The sequence below is a fragment of the Pithys albifrons genome, chromosome 3 (assembly GCF_047495875.1).
Source record: "Pithys albifrons albifrons isolate INPA30051 chromosome 3, PitAlb_v1, whole genome shotgun sequence".
Taxonomy (NCBI): Eukaryota; Metazoa; Chordata; class Aves; order Passeriformes; family Thamnophilidae; genus Pithys; species Pithys albifrons.
The window spans coordinates 100,640,179-100,660,421 of record NC_092460.1 but is presented as its reverse complement, the minus strand read 5'-3'; the positions used below and the strand labels follow the sequence as shown (position 1 = coordinate 100,660,421).

Genomic DNA, 20,243 nt, shown 5'->3' with positions numbered 1-20,243 from the left:
CAAGCACCCACAAGACTCTGCACTGAGGCAGCTGAGCCTGTTCAGAAAGCCCAACAAAGTCCTGCCTGGGAGGGCAGACCCAGAGGGCCTCCAAGGCAGGAAAGGTCCATCTCCCACCACATACAGGGCCCTGCACAGCATTGGAAGGGTCCTGGTCAAGTGCTAAGTCAGGTCTAAACTAGTGACATAACACTGAGGGGGCACTAAACCTGCCTCCTCCTCCTCCTCTTCCTCCTCTGCTGGAGTGAAAACCACTCTGGGGAAGTCTCAGGGTGTTCTTATGTGGCCTGAAGGTTTTCATTGGCTCAACCATCTGACAAGAGAAGCAGGTTTGTGTTTCAGAGGGGTCATAACCCATCAGAGCCCTCAAAGTGCCCTGTGATCCCCAGGGTGACATCAGAGTAAAACTCCCACGAGCTTTTGGGGCTTCCCCACCCCTGACAGACCAAGCCCATCACTTGGACCAAGAGACACCAAAGGTGCTCACTGAAGTCCTGCTGCTGGAGCCAGGTGGGGCCCACAGATCTCTCTGCTCAGGTCCTTTCTTTCTCTTCCTTTCTTTCCCCTTTTACATTTTCCAAAGTGTTATTTTATGCTTTTATATCACAGAGTCACTGAATGTGCTGAGCTGAGAGGGACCCACAAGGGTCACCCAGTCCAACCCTCAGCCCTGCACAGACACCGCAACAATCCCACCCTGTGCCCCAGAGGATCATCCAAACATTCCTGGAGCTCTGGCAGCCTCGGGGCCGTGCCCACTGTCCTGGGGAGCCTGGTCAGTGCCCACCACCCTCTGGGGGAAGAACCTTTCCCTGAGATCCAACCTGACCCTGCCCTGGCACAGCTCCAGCCATTCCCTGTGCCCTGTCCCTGCCCTGGCACAGCCCCAGCCCTTCCCTGTGCCCTGTCCCTGCCCTGGCACAGCTCCAGCCATTCCCTGTGCCCTGTCCCTGCCCTGGCACCGCTCCAGCCCTTCCCTGTGCCCTGTCCCTGCCCTGGCACAGCTCCAGCCATTCCCTGTGCCCTGACCCTGCCCTGGCACAGCTCCAGCCATTCCCTGTGCCTGCCCTGGCACCGCTCCAGCCATTCCCTGGGTGCTGTCCCTGCCCTGGCACAGCTCCAGCCATTCCCTGGGTGCTGACCCTGCCCTGGCACAGCTCCAGCCATTCCCTGGGTGCTGACCCTGCCCTGGCACAGCTCCAGCCCTTCCCTGTGCCCTGTCCCTGCCCTGGCACAGCTCCAGTCATTCCCTGTGCCCAGTCCCTGCCCTGGCACAGCCATTCCCTGTGCCCTGTCCCCGGCACAGCTCCAGCCCTTCCCTGGGTGCTGACCCTGCCCTGGCACAGCTCCAGCCCTTCCCTGGGTGCTGTCCCTCATCCCCAGTGCCTGCCCCTCCTCTTCCTCCACGTAATTACCAGAGCAGCTCCAAACCTGCTTTCCACGGCAACCAAACTGTCCCAAAACAAACCCTACATAAATATATTTATAAACAGAGGCCTCCCAGTGTCCTTTCAGTCCCAGCCACCCAGGGCTGTCCCCCAGGGCTGTCCCCCAGGGCCCCACTCACCATGTTGGGCTGCCAGCCCTCCACGTTGACACAGCGATCGATGCACCACCAGAAATCATCTTCTGACTCTCCCTTCCAGGCGAAGACAGGGAACCCTGGCACAGAGAGGGGCATGGCTGGCACAGAGAGCCTTCAACATCCCTGGGCTGAGCCTTCAGCATCCCTGGGCTGAGCCTTCAGCATCCCTGGGCTGAGCCTTCAGCATCCCTGGGCTGAGCCTTCAGCATCCCTGGGCTGAGCCTTAACCATCTCTGGGCTGAGCCTTAACCATCTCTGGGCTGAGCCTTAACCATCTCTGGGCTGAGCTTTCCATATGTCCCTTCCAGGAGAAGCTCTGGAGACCCACACCAAGTTCCCACCCTGGAGTTGGGCTCTGGCTTCCTCACTTCCTCCTCTCCCTAAGGAAGGAGCTGCACCCACCACACCAGAGCCCAACACGCTCTCAGGGATAGTATTTATTTCTAAAATCAGGATTTCCTTGAAAATGAGGTGCCCTGCCTGCTCGTTAGGCAGGCTAGCCACTAATCAATCAATTAATTAATTAGAATGTATTCTGACTCAAGAGCACCTATTATTGACTTGTTAAATGGCAAGATGGTGGGCTTGGCTTCTTCTGGGTCTTCCAGGTCTCATGGTCAAATTCTTGACCTTGCCCAGGTAAAACCCCTGAGCTCACCCAGGTAAAACCCCTGAGCTCACCCAGGTAAAACCCCTGCCCTTACCCAGGTGAAACCCCTGAGCTCACCCAGGTAAACCTCTGACCTTACCCAGGTAAAACCCCTGACCTTACCCAGGTAAAACCCCTGAGCTGACCCAGGTAAACCTCTGACCTTACCCAGGTAAACCCCTGACCCTGCCCAGGTAAAGTCCCTGAGCTGACCCAGGTAAAGTCCCTGAGCTGACCCAGGTAAACCCCTGACCTTGCCCAGGTAAAACCCCTGAGTTCATCCAGGTAAAACCTCTGACCTTACCCAGCTAAACCCTCTGACCTTACCCAGGTAAACCCTCTGACCTTGCCCAGGTAAACCTCTGACCTTGCCCAGGTAAAACCTCTGACCTGACCCAGGTAAAACCTCTGACCTGACCCAGGTAAAACCTCTGACCTTGCCCAGGCAAACCTCTGACCTTGCCCAGGCAAAACCTCTGACCTTGCCCAGGCAAAACCTCTGACCTTGCCCAGGCAAAACCTCTGACCTTGCCCAGGCAAAACCTCTGACCTTGCCCAGGTAAACCCCTGCCCTTACCCAGGTAAACCCCTGAGTTCACCCAGGTGAAACCCTGACTTTACCCAGGTAAAACCTCTGAACTTCCTCAGGTAAAATCCCTCTGACCTCACCCAGGTTAACCCCTGATCTTATCCTGGCAAAACCTGATTTCAGTCTCCCAGGTGAGCATCAACACGCTCAGCTTGTGTTTTACAAGTTATTCCCTCAAAATTCTCTCTTTTAGCCAAAGTTCTGCCCCAAATTTCCAGCATTTCAATCAAATTGAGCTTCATTCCTCTTCACAAAACAACTCCCAGCCTCACCCCCACCCAGCCTATGCCCATCCCTTGTGCCACGCTCTGGGTTAAACCCATGCCAAGGTTTTTGGAGGCCCAGAAGGGGCTGCCCTTGTGCTGCCACCTCGGGTAGGTTCATTGCAGACCACAAATAGACCCTGAGGGGTGCAAAGCAGGATAAACCCCAGGAAAGCTGAGCAGAGCCCAGGCAGGAGGAGGGAGGAGAGGCCCCTACCGCTCTCGGCCAGCGCCGCCGCCACCTCGTTGAGGGTGGAGTAGATGTTGCAGGCGGCCCAGCGGCACTGGGCGCCCAGTGCTCCCAGTGTCTCCATCAGCACCTGCAATGGAAACACCGACGGGAACCTCAGCCCCAGGGGCAGCACTGGCGGCTGGGCTGCTGCTGCTGCTGCTGCTCAGGGCAGGGCTTCTGGGGAGGGCCTGAGCTTGGGGTGGGGCTTGGGCAGGGGCAGTCCCTGGGGGTCACCCCAAGTGTTGGATCATCCCTGGGGTCTGTTCCTGGGGGTCACCCCAAGTGTTGGATCATCCCGGGGTCTGTGCCAGGGGCAGGCAGGGCAGTCCTTGGGGGTTATCTCGGGTGTTGGATCTCCCTGGGGTCTGTCCCAGGGGCAGGCAGGGGCAGTGTTGGATCATCCCTGGGGTCTGTCCCAGGGGCAGGCAGGGCAGTTCCTGGGGGTCACCCCAAGTGTTGGATCATCCCTGGGGTCTGTCTCAGGGGGCAGGCAGGGCAGTTCCTGGGGGTCACCCCAAGTGTTGGATCATCCCTGGGGTCTGTCTCAGGGGGCAGGCAGGGCAGTTCCTGGGGGTCACTCCAGGTGTTTGGTCATCCCTGGGGTCTGTGCCAGGGCCAGGCAGGGCAGTGTTGGATCATCTCTGGGGTCTGTGCCAGGGCCAGGCAGGGCAGTGTTGGATCATCCCTGGGGTCTGTGCCAGGGGCAGGCAGGGCAGTGTTGGATCATCTCTGGGGTCTGTGCCAGGGCCAGGCAGGGCAGTGTTGGATCATCCCTGGGGTCTGTGCCAGGGGCAGGCAGGGCAGTGTTGGATCATCTCTGGGGTCTGTGCCAGGGCCAGGCAGGGCAGTGTTGGATCATCCCTGGGGTCTGTGCCAGGGGCAGGCAGGGCAGTGTTGGATCATCTCTGGGGTCTGTGCCAGGGCCAGGCAGGGCAGTGTTGGATCATCCCTGGGGTCTGTGCCAGGGGCAGGCAGGGCAGTGTTGGATCATCCCTGGGGTCTGTGCCAGGGGCAGGCAGGGCAGTGTTGGATCATCCCTGGGGTCTGTGCCAGGGCCAGGCAGGGCAGTGTTGGATCATCCCGGGGTCTGTGCCAGGGGCAGGCAGGGCAGTGTTGGATCATCCCTGGGGTCTGTGCCAGGGGCAGATAGGGCAGTCTCTGTGGGTCACCCCAAGTGTTGGATCATCCCTGGGGCAGGCAGGGACAGTCCCTGGGGGTCACCCCAGCTGTTGGATAATTCCTGGTGTCTGTCCCTGGGGGATACCCCAGGTGTGGGATCATCCCTGGGGTCTGTGCCAGGGGCAGGCAGGGACAGTCCCTGGGGGTCACCCCAGCTGTTGGATCATCCCAGGTGTTGGATAATCCCTGGGGTCTGTCCCAGGGGCAGGCAGGGCAGTCCCTGGGGGTCACCCCAGCTGTTGGATCATCCCAGGTGTTGGATAATCCCTGGGGTCTGTCCCAGGGGCAGGCAGGGCAGTCCCTGGGGGTCACCCCAGCTGTTGGATCATCCCAGGTGTTGGATAATCCCTGGGGTCTGTTCCAGGGGCAGGCAGGGCAGTGTTGGATCATCCCTGGGGATGGGATGCAGGGGGCAGGCAGGGGGCAGGCAGGGCAGTCCCTGGGGGGTCACCCCAAGTGTTGGATCATCCCTGGGGCCTGTGCCAGGGGCAGGCAGAGCAGTCCCTGGGGGTCACCCCAGGTGTGGGATCATCCCTGGGGTCTGTCCCTGGGAGTCACCCCAGGTGTATGATCATCCCTGGGGTCTGTTCCAGGGGCAGGCAGGGCAGTGTTGGATCATCCCTGGGGATGGGATGCAGGGGGCAGGCAGGGGGCAGGCAGGGCAGTCCCTGGGGGTCACTCCAGGTGTTGGGTCATCCCTGGGGTCTGTGCCAGGGGCAGGCAGGGCAGTCCCTGGGGGTCACTCCAGGTGTGGGATCATCCCTGGGGTCTGTGCCAGGGGCAGGCAGGGCAGTCCCTGGGGGTCACTCCAGGTGTTGGGTCATCCCTGGGGTCTGTCCCAGGGGCAGGCAGGGCAGTCCCTGGGGGTCACCCCAAGTGTTGGATCATCCCTGGGTCTGTGCCAGGAGCAGGCAGGGCAGTGTTGGATCATCCCTGGGGATGGGATGCAGGGGGCAGGCAGGGGGCAGGCAGGGCAGTCCCTGGGGGTCACTCCAGGTGTTGGGTCATCCCTGGGGTCTGTGCCAGGGGCAGGCAGGGCAGTCCCTGGGGGTCACTCCAGGTGTGGGATCATCCCTGGGGCCTGTGCCAGGGGCAGGCAGGGCAGTCCCTGGGGTTAGGCCAGGCCTTACAGCAGTCTGGGCCGTGATGTGTGTGCAGCCCACGATCTTGGCCCCAGCCAGAGGCTTCTCCCCCTGGGCTCTCTTCCTCAGAGCCATCAGTGCAGGCATTTCTGCAGGGAAAAGAGAAATAAAAACCTGGAAAAGCCTGGAAAGAGGGATGAGGCCAAGGACAAACAGCCAGCACCTCCTGCCCTGCTGTCTGGCATTCCCAGGAATTTGTACAGCTGTGGCAGCTTCCAAACCAGCCAAAGCCTTGGCAGCAAGTCCCAGACAAGTCAAAAGGACTCAATATCCCTTGGGATATTTTCCCTACTATTTTGGATGTAGGATGATGTCCAAATTCCCACCTGGAAGTTCCCAGGGGAGGCTGGAGGAAAATGTGCCTCAGACTGAGGAGAACTTGGGACCTGCTGCTTTGTCCCACCTCTCCATGTCCTTCCAGCTTCCTAAACACTGCCTGGCCTTTGCCATGGATCTTTGGAGATAATCAGGCCCAAAGCTGTCTGATTTATTTGATGGATTTCATCTTTTCTACTGATGGAACAAAACACTTCTGGCTGCAGCAGCTGCTTGGTGGGAGCTCCACAGCACGACCTGCAACTCCTTCCCACCCCACCACATCCCAGAAAAATCTTCCCACCTCTAACAGGTACCAAGAAACCACCACCACACTGAACCTCAGGAGAGGCTCTGGGAGCAGGAGGGACCCCCCAGCACAGCCCAGGACAAGGTGGGGCTGGAGGGAGGTGCCCCTTTCACTCACCCTGCTCAGCGATCTCGATCTCGCGGCGCCCGAACTCCGCCTGTTTGATGTTCTTCACGCAGAAGTCGCTGCTGCCCTTGGAGTTCTTCTGCTGCTTGTCCCGGGGGGAGGTCTCATCGTCAGAGCTGTCGGTGTAGGACGCAGCTGGACGGGGGAAAGGAGGTCACACTCAGCACAAAACACTCCCTGAAGCCCAAGCACCTGCAGATGATCCACTGGACATGGGCATGAGTGTTTCTCCATGTGCCAACTCCCTTCACCCTGAGCTGGGCTCTCCCCTCTCCCACACTGACCATCTCCCTTTTCCCAAAATGTCCATCTCCCCCTCTCCCATACTAACCATTCCCTTCTCCCACACTGACCATCTCCCCTTCTCCCACACGGACCATCTCTCCCTCTCCCACAGGGACCATCTCTCCCTCTCCCACAGGGACCATCTCCCTTCTCCCAGACTGACCATTCCCCTCTCTCACACTGACCATCCCCCCTTCTCTCATAGCGACCATCTCTCCTTCTTCCACAGGGACCATCTCCCTTCTCCCATAGGGACCACCCTCCCTTCTCCCATAGGGACCACCCTCCCTTCTCCCATAGGGACCACCCTCCCTTCTCCCAAGATGACCATCTCCCCTTCTCCCCCAATGACCATCTCCCCCTCTCCCACACTGACCATCTCCCTTCTCCCAAAATGTCCATCTCCCCTTCTCCCACACTGACCATTCCCCTCTCCCACAGTGACCATTCTCTTCTCCCTTCTCCCAGAGGGACCATCTCCCTTCTCCCAGAGGGACCATCTCCCCTTCTCCCAGAGGGACCATCTCCCCTTCTCCCAGAGGGACCATCTCCCCTTCTCCCACACTGACCATTCCCCTCTCCCACAGTGACCATTCCCCTCTCCCTTCTCCCACAGGGACCATCTCCATCTCCCCTTCTCCCACAGGGACCATCTCCCCTTCTCCCACAGGGACCATCTCCCCTTCTCCCACCTCTCACGATGCCTGAACTCCACACAGTTCTCAGTTGAGCCTTTTAGGGGCTTTCATAGAATCATTTCTCACATTTATGTAACATTTCACAGAATCCCAGACTATTCTGAGTTGGGAGGGACCCACAAGGATCATCGAGTCCAACTCTTCAGTCAATGGCCCACAGAGGGGATTGAACCCCTGACCTTGGGCATTATTACACCAAATTTGAACCAACTGAGCTGATCTCAGGTTTTCAGGGGCTTCAATCCCTATTGGTAAATAAATCACTTGACTGCATCTCATTTTATGGGTTTTTCTTGTTTGCTTTTTTATTCCTCAGTCCTCTTTGTCCTGGGTTAGTTATCAGGGAGTTGTGGAGAGCAGGGAAGAGGAGCAGAAGAAGAGCAACGAGGCTGGAGAAGGGACTGGATGTGGCACTGAGTGTCCTCTGAAACACCTCCAGGGACAGAGAATCCAACATGTCTTGATCCAACCCCACTGGGATCACCAGCCCAGGGCACAGAGTGCCAGAGTGATCACAGTGGGGTTGGATCAAGGGTTGGACTTGATGATCTCAGAGGTCTCTTCCAACCCAAGTGAGAAGAGCAATGAGGCTGGAGAAGGGACTGGAGCACAAGTGCTGTGGGGAGAGGCTGAGGGAGCTGGGGGTGTTCAGCCTGGAGAAGAGGAGGCTCAGAGGTGACCTCAGCACTGTCTGGAACTGCCTGAAGGGAAGTTCTGGCCAGGTGGGGGTTGGTCTCTTCTCCCAGGCACTCAGCAATAGGACAAGGGGGCACGATGGGCTCAAGCTCTGCCAGGGGAAATTGAAGTTGGAGAGCAGAAAGAAATTCTTTGCAGAGAGAGTGCTCAGGGATTGGAATGGGCTGCCCAGAGAGGGGGTGGATTCCCCATCCCTGGAGGTTTTTCAGCTGAGCTTGGCCATGGCACTGAGTGCCATGATCTGGTAAAGGGACTGGAGTTGGACCAAGGGTTGGACTTGATGATCTCGGGGGTCTTTTCCAACCCAATCCATTCTATGGATGTGGCACTGAGTGAGAATCCACATCTTGATCCAACCAAGGTGATTCCTGGCCCTTGGACGGTGCCAAGGGAAACAGCCCAGTGCAGGCACTGTGGCAGTGCCAGGCTGCCCCAGGGCCCCCAATCCCATGGGCAGGGAATTAGGCATTGCTGGAATTCCTGCCCTCAGCAGGGTGGGAAGGGCAAGTCCAAGCTGCCAACCCCCCACTGGAGTCCTGGAGCCAACACTGGCAACAAAAGAGCACCTTGTGCAACCCCAACTCCCAGGAATCAGGGGCTGCAGAGGGGAGGATTCAGCACTTCCAGGAGGATTTTTGCCCTGGAGACAGTTCAGCTCTGCAGAGGTTTCTTTAAAACCAGCTGGTTTTGGGTCTGGGGGCTGAGAATAATTTTTTAGACAAAAAGCCCTGCCCAGAATAGCCAGATTTTCATGTGCAGGTGGCTCTTTACTGCTAAACACACAGGAAATATAGAAGTGGATACACAACTGTGTCATTAAATGAATATTATTAGTCTAATATAACAGCATCATAATTCATAATAGTCAGTTTTGCCTTTGCTTTTCTGTAAAATGGAAAACAAGCCCAGAAAGGGAAGGATTCCCAGCACCTGCCACCTGCAAATATCCAATTAACTGATGCACAGACAGGCTCTTAATTATCATCTCAAAGCACCCAAAAGTTGGTTAATGACAACTCCCTTCCTGGGGTGGGCAATTCTGTAGAGCCAGAAGCATTTCAGGATAAATTGGTATTTGTATCTGCCCAGAGAGTTTGGGGACTCCAAATTCCTGGAGGTGTCCAAGGCCAGGTTGGATGGGCCTTGGAGCAACCTGGGACAGTGGGAGGTGTCCCTGCCCATGGCAGGGGTGGCACTGGATGAGCTTTATGGTCCCTTCCCCCCAAACCATTCCATGATTTGTAGATGGATTGGACTTGGTCCATGGGAGTCCCTTCCAACTCAGGATATTCCAGGAATCCACAGTTTCACAGAGAACAGGAAAGCAGCAGCAGGTCTCAGGCACTGCTATCCCATGGGAAAATGTCTGGGACCTGCACCCACATCCCAACCCAGCAAAGCTCAGGGCAGAGCCCAAACTGAATTTCCAGCCTAAACAACTCCATGATTCTTCCCTCCAGTATCATCTCTCTGCTCCTGATGCTGCTTCTTTTCCAGCCCTCTCCCATCCCAGCAGGACTTAAGGGGTTGTTCAGACTGTGCTGCTGCTCAGCCTGAGATGGAGAACAACAAAGATCCCCACCAAGACATTCCAGTGGGATTCATCCCTCGCTCCTGCAGCCACGTGGGACCTGAACTCTGCCATCTTGAGTGCCAACCTGGCAGCTCTCTGGGGAGGGAAGGGCAATATCCCCCCGAGCTCATTCACTGCTGATGCTTTAGCAGGAGATGGGGAGTGCAAAGAGCACTGGAGAACTCCCCAGAGATATTCCAAGTTCCTTCAGCTGAGAATCAGAACATGAGGACATTGGCCAGGCCAGGCACAATAAGTCTCCAAAAATGACAGTCACAAACACACCCTGGTGCTCAGGGTGGGACAGGGCTGTGGATTCCACAGGGGAACAGAACCTGGGCTGATGTCTCCCTCTGCAGAAGACACGGAATGAGCATTCCCTAATTTATCCTAGAAGGCCTTTCCATGGGAATGCAGTCAGTGCAAGCAAGATGGGTCAGCCTGGTTGTCCCCAACCTCAGGAGGCTCCTCCCAGCCTCTGGAAGAGGCTTTGGAGCTTCCTCCAGGCCCTCAAGGCAGCATGGAAGACACAGCAGTGAAGAGCTGGGAAAGGAGACACAGCAGTGAAGAGCTGGGAAAGGACACCAACAACAGCTGGCTGTTCCACAGGATCCAGGTGAAGCCACAGTGTGATCCCACAGATCCCAACCTCTCCTGGGGATGAGCCTGTGCCAGGGGCAGGCAGGGCTGGATAACCACAGCTCTTCCAGCTCTGCTCCCCAAACCTGGGCTGCCAAAGCTTTGTCACCACATGGTCCTGTCCCAGCTCATCTGTGATATCTCCTTACAGTCAGGAAGTGAGTGGAGAAGCACCAAGGAGGGTTCCCATCCAGGAATTCTGGGAGACCCTTGGCCACCACCCAGGGTGATGGGCAGTGTCTCTGTACATCAGTCAGGAGTTGGATGCTGAGTTTCCTGAGGTTTTTACTCTTAATGGAGCTAAACCAGAGCTTTAAACCTCTCACTGGGTGGGAGGAGCTTTGGAGCAACCTGGGATAGTGGGAGGTGCCCCTGCCCATGGCAGGGGTGGGACTGGATGGTCTTTAAAGCCCCTCCAACCCAAACCACTCCATGGTGCTATGAAACTCCTTGGTTTCTACCAGGAATCTCCTCAAACACACTTTGACCTGCCAAGTATCCAAAAACTACATCCAGTGAGTTTCCCTTCTCAGATTCCAGCAGCAAAAACACTTCCAAAAAGGCTACAAAGGTCCCCACTGCTCTTCCAAGGACTCCAAACTCACATGCAACGGGTGAGTCCAAACCTAGAGCGGGACCCACATGGGTTTGTTCCTGCCCAGGGAGGGAAGGTGATGGGGAGCATGAAGAGAGCAGAGAAACCCTGTCCTGCTGGGCCTGGAAGGAGAGGGAAGGGAAGTCCTGTGAGGAGAGGCTGAGGGAGCTGGGGGTGTTCAGCCTGGAGAAGAGGAGACTCAGGGGAGACCTCAGCACTCTCTACAACTCCCTGAAAGGAGGTTGTACCCAGGTGGGGGTTGGTCTCTTCTCTCAGGCAACCAACAGTAGGACAAGAGGGCTTAAGATGTGCCAGGGGAGGTTTAGGTTGGATATGAGGAAAAATTCTCTACAGAGAGAGTGCTCAGGGATTGGAATGGGCTGCCCAGAGAGGGGGTGGATTCCCCATCCCTGGAGGGTTTTCAGCTGAGCTTGGCCGTGGCACTGAGTGCCATGATCTGGTAAAGGGACTGGAGTTGGACCAAGGGTTGGACTTGATGATCTCTGAGGTCTTTTCCAACCCAATCCATTCTGTGATTCTATGGATGTGACACTGAGTGAGAATCCACCACATCTTGATCCAACCCCACTGTGATCACCAGCCCAGAGCACAGAGTGCCAGAGTGATCCCAGTGGAGTTGGATCAAGGGTTGGACTTGATGATCTCAGAGGTCTCTTCCAACCCAACTGAGAAGAGAAGAGCAACGAGGCTGGAGAAGGGAGTGGAGCACAAGTGCTGTGGGGAGAGGCTGAGGGAGCTGGGGGTGTTCAGCCTGGAGAAGAGGAGGCTCAGAGGTGACCTCAGCACTGTCTGGAACTGCCTGAAGGGAAGTTCTGGCCAGCTGGGGGTTGGTCTCTTCTCCCAGGCACTCAGCAATAGGACAAGGGGGCACGATGGGCTCAAGCTCTGCCAGGGGAAATTGAAGTTGGAGATCAGGAGGAAATTCTTTGCAGAGAGAGTGCTCAGGGATTGGAATGGGCTGCCCAGAGAGGGGGTGGATTCCCCATCCCTGGAGGGTTTTCAACTGAGCTTGGCCGTGGCACTGAGTGCCATGATCTGGTAAAGGGACTGGAGTTGGACCAAGGGTTGGACTTGATGATCTCAGAGGTCTTTTCCAACCCAATCCATTCTATGGATGTGGCACTGAGGGAGAATCCACCATGTCTTGATCCAACCCCACTGTGATCACCAGCCCAGGGCACAGAGTGCCCTGGGCTGGTGATCACAGTGGGGTTGGATCAAGGGTTGGACTTGGTGATCTCAGAGGTCTCTTCCAACCCAACTGATTCTGTGATTCTATGAAGGGAGGAGGAAAGGCAGCAGGAGCTGCACTGAGGGTTGGGAGGAGACAGGAGAAGCATTAAAAGAGCACCAGAATAACTCATTTCCCATCCAACCATAAAGTGACGGGACAACAAGCAGCAACCCCATTTCCCTGCCTTCCTCCAGCTGTGCTGCCCCTCCAGAGCCATGGGAGACCCCTGAGGGCAGGGGAGGAGCCCCCCTGGCAGCTGTGCCCTCACCAGAGCTGTAGCTGTCCGTGGAGGACTGTGAGATGGAGCGCGACAGCGAGCGGCGGCCGATCTTCGACGGGCGCTTGTTGAACTCCTGCTTCTGGTCAGCAAACTGGATCTGGGGAAAGAAACCAGGGCTTAGGTCAGCCTAAAACACCCAGCAGAAGATCAACCCCAAGCACCCAAAGCCTTGAGCAGACACTGAGAGGCCAGTTCTGGGCTGAGCCACAACTGCTGTTGTTTACTGGGGACAGGACACACGAAATTCCCTGTTTTGTTTAATTCCAGACCCCCCACTGACACCCATCCCACTGTTCCTGCTTGGAGAGTTATGGAATCATGGAAAGGTTTGGTTGGAAGGACCTTAAAGCCCACCCAGTGTCACCTCTGCCATGGGCAGGGACACCTTCCATAGCCCAGTTGGCTCCAAGCTGGCCTGGGACACTCCCAGGGATGGATCCAGGGGCAGCCACAGCTGTGCCAGGGTCTGCCCATTCCCATTTTTCCCATTATTTCTTCCTTCTATCTGGTCTCTTCCCACCCTGCAGAGATCAGAGAAGTCACTCCAGGCTGTTGGGGCAGGACAAGCATTTAAGAATATGGTATTTAAGAGTGCACAGCTTTACCCAACAACTCCAGAACTGGGGATGAGCCATGGCCACCCCAGCACTGATCTGGATGTCCCAGCAACATCCACCAAAAGCTGCACCAACGGATGGGACACCAAATCCTGGGGCATTTTGCTCAGTGAGGAATCCAAACCCGTCTCCATCTCAAGTCCCAGCAAGGAATGAGGATTTCAGGCTCCCCAGACCCTGAGCACAAGCAGGGCTGTGGTAACAGCCAAGCCACAGGTGAACACTGAAGCCACCAAAGCTGCTCCAAAGAGCACACAAGGACAGGAGGGATAAGGGAGTTTTCCCACCTTAAACAGCAAAATGACATTTAATATTGGGATTGGCAGAGAGACCTTTTACTTTGGGCTTGGTTGTCCTTCAGTCCTTGGCTGAACAAGAACAGCAAGAGGAACAAACAACCAGCATTTCTCTGTTTCCTCAAATCCAGGTTTTCCCAGGAGCCAAATGTCTGCTCTTCCCAATGATTTCAGTGGTTGGACAGCAGGAACTCACCCTCCTGTGCCCACCTGGTGCCCCACCTTGTGCTAACACTTCCCTGCTCACATCAGCACCACCTTGAGCTGGTGGCTCCACGAGATCAGACACACCTCACACAGCTCAACACCCCCTTTAAGTCATGGAATCATGGAATGGTTTGGGTTAGAGGGACCTCAAAGCCCACCCAGTGCCACCCCTGCCATGGGCAGGGACACCTCCCATAGCCCAGGGTGCCCCAAGCCCTGTCCAACCTGGCCTGGGACACTCCCAGGGATGGGGCAGCCACAGCTCCTCTGCCCAACCTGTGCCAGGGCCTGCCCACCCTCCCAGCCAAGAATTCCTTCCCAATATCCCACCTATCCCAGCCCTCTGGCAGTTTTCTCTCTGTGTGGCTACTGGGCCATAGTTGAACATTTCCTAAATCTTTCAGTTTTAGGAACTATTTCTGCTCCCAGTGCTCATCTCCTCACCAGCCAACCCCTGATGGTCCCATTGTGTTCCCAATTCCTGTTCAGTCTCAGGGACATTGGAATCAGGACTCCCAACCACCTGGACTTTGCTATGAGCACAAACTGACCCATTCTGGTCCAAGAGGGTTAAACACTTACACCTCCAGAATACTGAGAGCCGTTAATTGGGTCCGTTAACGAACCCTGGGGCACCTGAGAAGGTCTGTGCTGTTCCAGGAAGACACTGAACCAGGAGAAATCAGATCCTGTTCTGGGAACTCCAGTTGGAGCTCAGTGGGTTAAGTGGCAACACTTGATGTTGCACTTGGGATGGGTGGGGGATGCCAAGGAGATGGATCCCTGTGTTTGGGGGCAGCAACTGAAGGGAGAGGCTCAGTCACATCCCCTGGGACCCCAAGGCTGGGCTGGCTTGGGCTGGGCTGGGGACAGCCAGGCCATGGTGCTGGGGAGGAGGGAAGGGAGCTGGGAGAGGAGGGGAAGGGGAGGGGAAGGGAGCCGGGAGGGAAGGGGAAGGGAGCCGGGAGGGGAGGGGAAGGGAGCCGGGAGGGGAGGGGAAGGGAAGGGAGCCAGGAAAGCCAGGGCAGGGCAAGGCAGGGCAGGGCAGGGCAGGGCAAGGCAGGGCAGGGCAGGGCAGGGCAGGGCAGGGCAGGGCAGGGCAGGGCAGGGCAGGGCTGGGCAAGGCAGGGCTGGGCAAGGCAGGGCTGGGCAAGGCAGGGCAGGGCAGGGCAGGGCAGGGCAAGGCAGGGCAAGGCAGGGCAGGGCTGGGCAAGGCAAGGCAGGGCAGGGCTGGGCAAGGCAGGGCAGGGCTGGGCTGGGCTGGGCTGGGCAAGGCAGGGCAGGGCTGGGCAGGGCTGGGCAGGGCAGGGCAAGGCACGGCAGGGCAGGGCAAGGCACGGCAGGGCAGGGAAAGGCACGGCAGGGCAGGGAAAGGCACGGCAGGGCAGGGAAAGGCACGGCAGGGCAGGGAAGGAGCTGGGAGAGGATTTGCAGCAGCACCTGGCAGGTGTTTTTCCTTCTAACCTTAAACCAGACAACAGAAGGACCCCAAAACATGAACAAACCCACACAGGAGGGGAGAACCCAGAGCACACTCACATTCCAGGCAGAGCCACAGGCAGGATTAACACCCTGATCCGGCGGGACAGGGCCTTGGCACACACACAGCTTTGTGCTCCTGCTCTAAGAACCTGCTGGCCTGAAATAACTCCCCTTTTTTTCCCTTTTTACTCCCTTAATTTAAAGCAAATCCCTCCCTGGCTGAGCAGCTCCAACAAGCACCGGGTTGTTGGTGTGAAACGGCGCAGGCAGGGCAGAGATGGGCTGGAATTCCAAACCAGGGGGAACCATTTACACTGGAATTCCAAACCAGGGGGAATCATTTATGCTGCAATTATTGTTTTCCTTCCCCACATCACCCCTTCAGGGACATTCAATGCAACTATTTCCAGTGACTTGTCCATGTGGTGACTCAAAGCTCTCTGAGCTCTTCCACATCCAAACCCAAGTACACGACTAAGCAAAACCAGTCCTGAACCAAACGGGGCAGAACCAGAATCAGACTCCACAACAAACCCTCTCCTCCACCCTTAAACCTCAGCCTGGGCTCAGCTTTGCTGAGCAAGGCACCGACCCCCAGGGGGCTGATGGAAGCACCAGGAGAGGACAATGCTGGGAAGGGGTCAGGTCAAGGCTCAGATTTGCTCTGAGCTTGTGCTGCCCAACATCCTTTGGCTCAATCCTTTGAGCCATGGGGGGAGCAGGCAAGAAGGGATGCTGGAATTTCATGGAATTATGGAATGGTTTGGGTGGGAAGGGATCTTAAAGACCACCTGGCTCCAATCCCCTGCCATGGGCAGGGACACCTCCCACCAGCCCAGGTTGCTCCAACCCCACCCAAACCCAGGAGGAGACAGATGGCACAACGTGACACATTCCGGCTGGGAATGGGGGACATCCAGGATGGGCAGGAGAACATGGATTTGGCTCCAGTCTGAGCTCCTTCAGCTCACACCAAAACCCCTCTGAGGGCAACAACCAACTCTGCTTGGCCACAGCTCCAAGGAGAAGCCCTGAAGCCTTTGGGAGCTGCAGCTCCTCGGATTTAGGAGCCCAAGTGCTCCTAAGGTGCCACTGCTTTCAACTTCCAGCAGGAAAACCCAAATGGAGCTGGAGAAGCTCAACTCAGGCACAAGGGTTAAGGATTCCTGAGGGCAGGTCTGTGCTCAGCACATTTCAAAGCAGCCAAGTCTCCCTTCCACTGGGGCTTTCTGCTGCAAAGGGCTGCTTCAGGCTCCTTCACCGAGCAGGAACAGCCTCCTCATCCAAGGATTTCCTGGAGAACCTCCCTGCTCTCAATCCACCCCAGAACAGCCTCATCATCCAAGGTGTTCCTGGAGAACCTCCCTGCTCTCAACCCACCCCAGAACAGCCTCATCATTCAAGGATTTCCTGGACAATCTCCCTGCTCTCAACCCCACCAGCTCCTCAGAGCAACCCCAGAACAGGCTCCTCATCCAAGGATTTCCTGGACAATCTCCCTGCTCTCAACCCCAGAACAGGCTCCTCATCCAAGGATTTCCTGGACAATCTCCCTGCTCTCAACCCCAGAACAGTCTCATCATCCAAGGTGTTCCTGGACAATCTCCCTGCTCTCAACCCCACCAACTCCTCAGATCAACCCCAGAGCAACGTGGTTGGCTCAACACTTCACATTCGGACCCACTCCCAAGAGAAAAGAAGGGAAAGTTCTCCAGAGATCGGGAATTTCCCTGAGCAGTCGGGTCCGGAATAAGAGAATAAGAGACGGGGGAACAGTGAGAAAAGCAGGGAGAGAAGAGAGGTAAGGGAGGCACCAAGTGCACTGGGAATGGCATGGAAAGCACTGCCCTGGCACTGAAGGGTGCCCTCACCTGGGCTCGGCCCCCCGAGTCGCCGTTGACGTTGTACTTCTTCTTGTTGGGCATGTTGGCGAGTGTGGCACCGACGGGAGTGCCCCGTTTATACCCGCCCTGGTTCCAGCCGAGGGAGGAGGGAGGGGAGGGCAGAGGGGAGGGCAGAGGAACCCCCGCCACACTCCCTCGGTTGGTTTGGCAGGGCAGGACCCCCAGATTTAATGAGGCGACTCCGCAAACAAGCCCTGCTTGTGTCCCCGGGTCCCTTTCGGGGCCCTTTGAACGTGGCCTGTCCTGTGCGTGCACAACAATGGCTTGTTTATACAACCACAACAGCTCCCTGCTCGCCGTAATTAACTTGCTAATTAAGCTCTTTTAACTTGGGTTCTCCCCCCCCCACGCGCGCTTTTTCCCCCCTTCCAATGTCAGATGGTTACGTTAATGGAGCCTCATTAGAAGAAAATTAACTAATGAGCAACTAAAACAAGGCAGGCATTTGCTACGTTCAATTATGTGGGTCCTTGCTCTGCCCCACGGGCAGCAAGTGCACAGTTTGTCCTTGGAAGGGCCTGGACTGACACCCATCCCACTGTTCCTGCTTGGAGAGGGATGGAAACATGGAAAGGTTTGCTTGGAAGGACTTTAAAGCCCACCCAGTGCCACCCCTGCCATGGGCAAGGACACCTTCCATAGCCCAGGGTGCTCCAACCTGCCCTGGGACACTTCCAGGGATGGATCCAGGGGCAGCCACAGCTTCTCTGGGAATCTGTGCCAGAGCCTGCCCATCCTCATTTTTCCCATTATTTCTTCCTTCCATCTGGGCTCTTCCCACCCTGCAGGCTCCTGCTGCACCAGGAGAAGGCTGTGGGTGGAGCAGACCCAAAGCAGGACAATTCCTTCAACTGAGTGGCTGGAGTTGTTCCCAAAGATTTGTGTCCCTGACAAGGTACCAAGGAGAGTCCCAGTGAAGAACCTCAACAGGTTGGGCAGAGCAGACCCAAAGCAAGACAATTCCTTCAACTGAGTGGCTGGAGTTGTTCCCAAAGATTTGTGTCCCTGACAAGGTACCAAGGACAGTCCCCGTGAAGAACCTCAACAGGTTGGGCAGAGAAGCTGTGGCTGTCCCATTCCTGGAAGTGTCCAGGTTGGACAGGGCTTGGAGCACCCTGGGCTATGGGAGGTGTCCCTGCCCATGCCAGGGGTGGCACTGGGTGGGCTTTGAGGTCCTTCCACCCAAACCATTCCATGATTCTGTGATCTGCCTCCAAAGAGGAGGGAGTTGGGAAGTGATGGGGCATCACTGAACGACCTTGACACCATTTCTGCCCAAACAGGACACAAAGAGCTGCCCCAGCTCCATCTGTGATTCCATACACCTGATTTACAGCTGATTTCCTACTGCTCTGGTCCAATCCTGCCCCCCAACAGCTGCCCCAGCTGTGCAGAGGGTGGCACACCCTGCCAGGGAAACCTGTGGCTCCTGCCCGGGGTTCCTGCGGGCAGGGACAGCCCACGTGGCATTTCCCACCTCCATGGCAGGTTTCAAGGAATCCACTAAAGGGATCAAAATTCCTGGGCTCTGTGAAAGCAACATCTGGGAAAAAATCAGAATTCCTGAGTTACAGACTAATTAAAATGTGTAAATATGGGATATTTCCATGGTGGAAATACCAGGGAATATGAATTTGGGATCAGCACCATTTGCCCCAAGTGACACCACGGTCAGAGTTGTGTTCCCAAGGTACATTTTGATCCTTATTGATGGCATTTTTCCTGAAAATCCCAAGGGAGACACTTTAGCTCTGTGTGAATTAGTCCAAAGCCTTAAAGGGGCCACAAAGCCCCTCCTGGTGGCACCACCAAAGCCCAACTTCTCCTCCAGGAGGTTGTCACATCAAGACACTGAAATCAAAAGGCTTTTCCTGGGAATAAAAAGCCCTTTTTTTCCCCAGTTAAAATTGAGACACTAAAATTAAGAACCTTTAATCTCTAAAAATGTTGAAAATAAAGTTCCTTGCTTGAGCCCCATCCCAGAGCTCAGGAATCTTCTGCAAGTTCTGGGCCAACCAAATAAATCTGGGGAGAACTATGAACAACCCCAGGAAACTGCTCTTGTAGTTGGAGTGTCTGAAATGGATTCTCAGCCATATTTTAAGGAATCAAAGAGAGAAAACAAGAGTTTTCAGTGGGGTTTAGTGGCACAAGCTCTCCAGCTTCCAAATCCACCTGGAATAAACTTGGGAATTAAAGAGAAAGTTTTGGAGTGAAATAAAATCCATCAATTCATGGCTGAAACAGCAGGAGAAATCAGTGATGTCCAAAAACTGCCACTATTTGGTTAGAAACTTCCACAGGAAGCCTTTCCCAGTGGAAAACCATCTCATCTATTGATGAGGCCAAGTGATAAAATATTTTTTTAAAAGTAATTTTTTTTTAAATAAAGAGGTTTTAAGATTAGAGGAGAAGGGACTTTGCAGCTGTGACCAGAACTGAGAGGACCACCATGAATGTCCCCATGTCCCACCAGGGCCTGGGGCTTGCAGGTCCCAGCCCAGCCCTGCCCCTCCTGCCCTCTCATCCCTATCCAGGGAGGAAAGGCTGGTCCCTCCAGCATTCCTGGCAGGCAGACACTCCATCTCCTGTCCCTCATCCCTGTGAAACCAGACAGGTGTTGGCAGAGCCCGGCTGTGACACCAAACCCTCTCCGTGCTGGGAATGGGCTCCATCCCTCCCTCAGCTCCACCTGCAGCTCCTGCTCTCCTGATCCCCCTCCCAGCCCCTGCCACTGCCACAAGGGGACTGTCCAAAGCCATTTATTCCCTACTTTTCCATGCCTTAAATTAATGTGTAACCCTGACAATGCCCCTCACTGAGCCAAAATTCCAAACTCTGGAGTTTCAGATTCCAAGCTCTGCAGCCAAAAGGTCACACATGGAGACAGACCCCTGGACTATCCAGCACCTTCAACCCCTTGGCATCTTCCCTTGGAGAAGGTGCAGGTGGGTTAAAGGTGGTTTCACCTGCAGGACTTGGGACAAAAGGGATGGGAAGGAGGAGTCATCCACTTGGGCCAAAGGGCTTTCCAAGTGTTGGAAATTCAGATCATCAATTCTTGAGGGCACCTCACCAGTGCTGGATCACATGGAATGGTTTGGCTGGGAAGGGACCCTAAAGCCCATCCAGGTCCAACCCCAACACCTTCCACTATCCCAGGTTGCTCCAAGCCCAATCCAGCCTGGCCTGGGACACTCCCAGGGGTGGCCCCTCAGCATTCCCTGACAAACAGCAGCACTTCAATCCAACACAAGGCAGGAGCTGGAGGGGCCATCCCTGCTGCTGGAATTGCTGGGAACAGGGAGGAGAAACCCTCAAAGAAA

The 20,243-nt window shown here is 55.9% G+C and overlaps 1 protein-coding gene across 2 annotated transcripts in view; it reads right to left on the bottom strand.

Moving 5' to 3' along the window:
- AHCYL2 (adenosylhomocysteinase like 2) overlaps nt 1–20,243 on the bottom strand; it is an 87,630-nt gene that overhangs the window by 21,296 nt on the left and 46,091 nt on the right. Inside the window, exons 1-6 of one of the 2 annotated variants that reach the window (XM_071552887.1) lie at nt 16,885–16,989; nt 12,400–12,508; nt 6,382–6,525; nt 5,628–5,728; nt 3,304–3,406; nt 1,568–1,662 (exon numbers count right to left, since the gene is read on the bottom strand). In XM_071552887.1, coding sequence (XP_071408988.1) covers nt 1,568–1,662; nt 3,304–3,406; nt 5,628–5,728; nt 6,382–6,525; nt 12,400–12,508; nt 16,885–16,938 — 606 coding nt within the window. In that variant the 5' untranslated portion in view covers nt 16,939–16,989. Of the gene's footprint in view, nt 1–1,567; nt 1,663–3,303; nt 3,407–5,627; nt 5,729–6,381; nt 6,526–12,399; nt 12,509–16,884; nt 16,990–20,243 lie in introns of those variants that run through there. The other variant, XM_071552886.1, reaches the window with a different exon arrangement.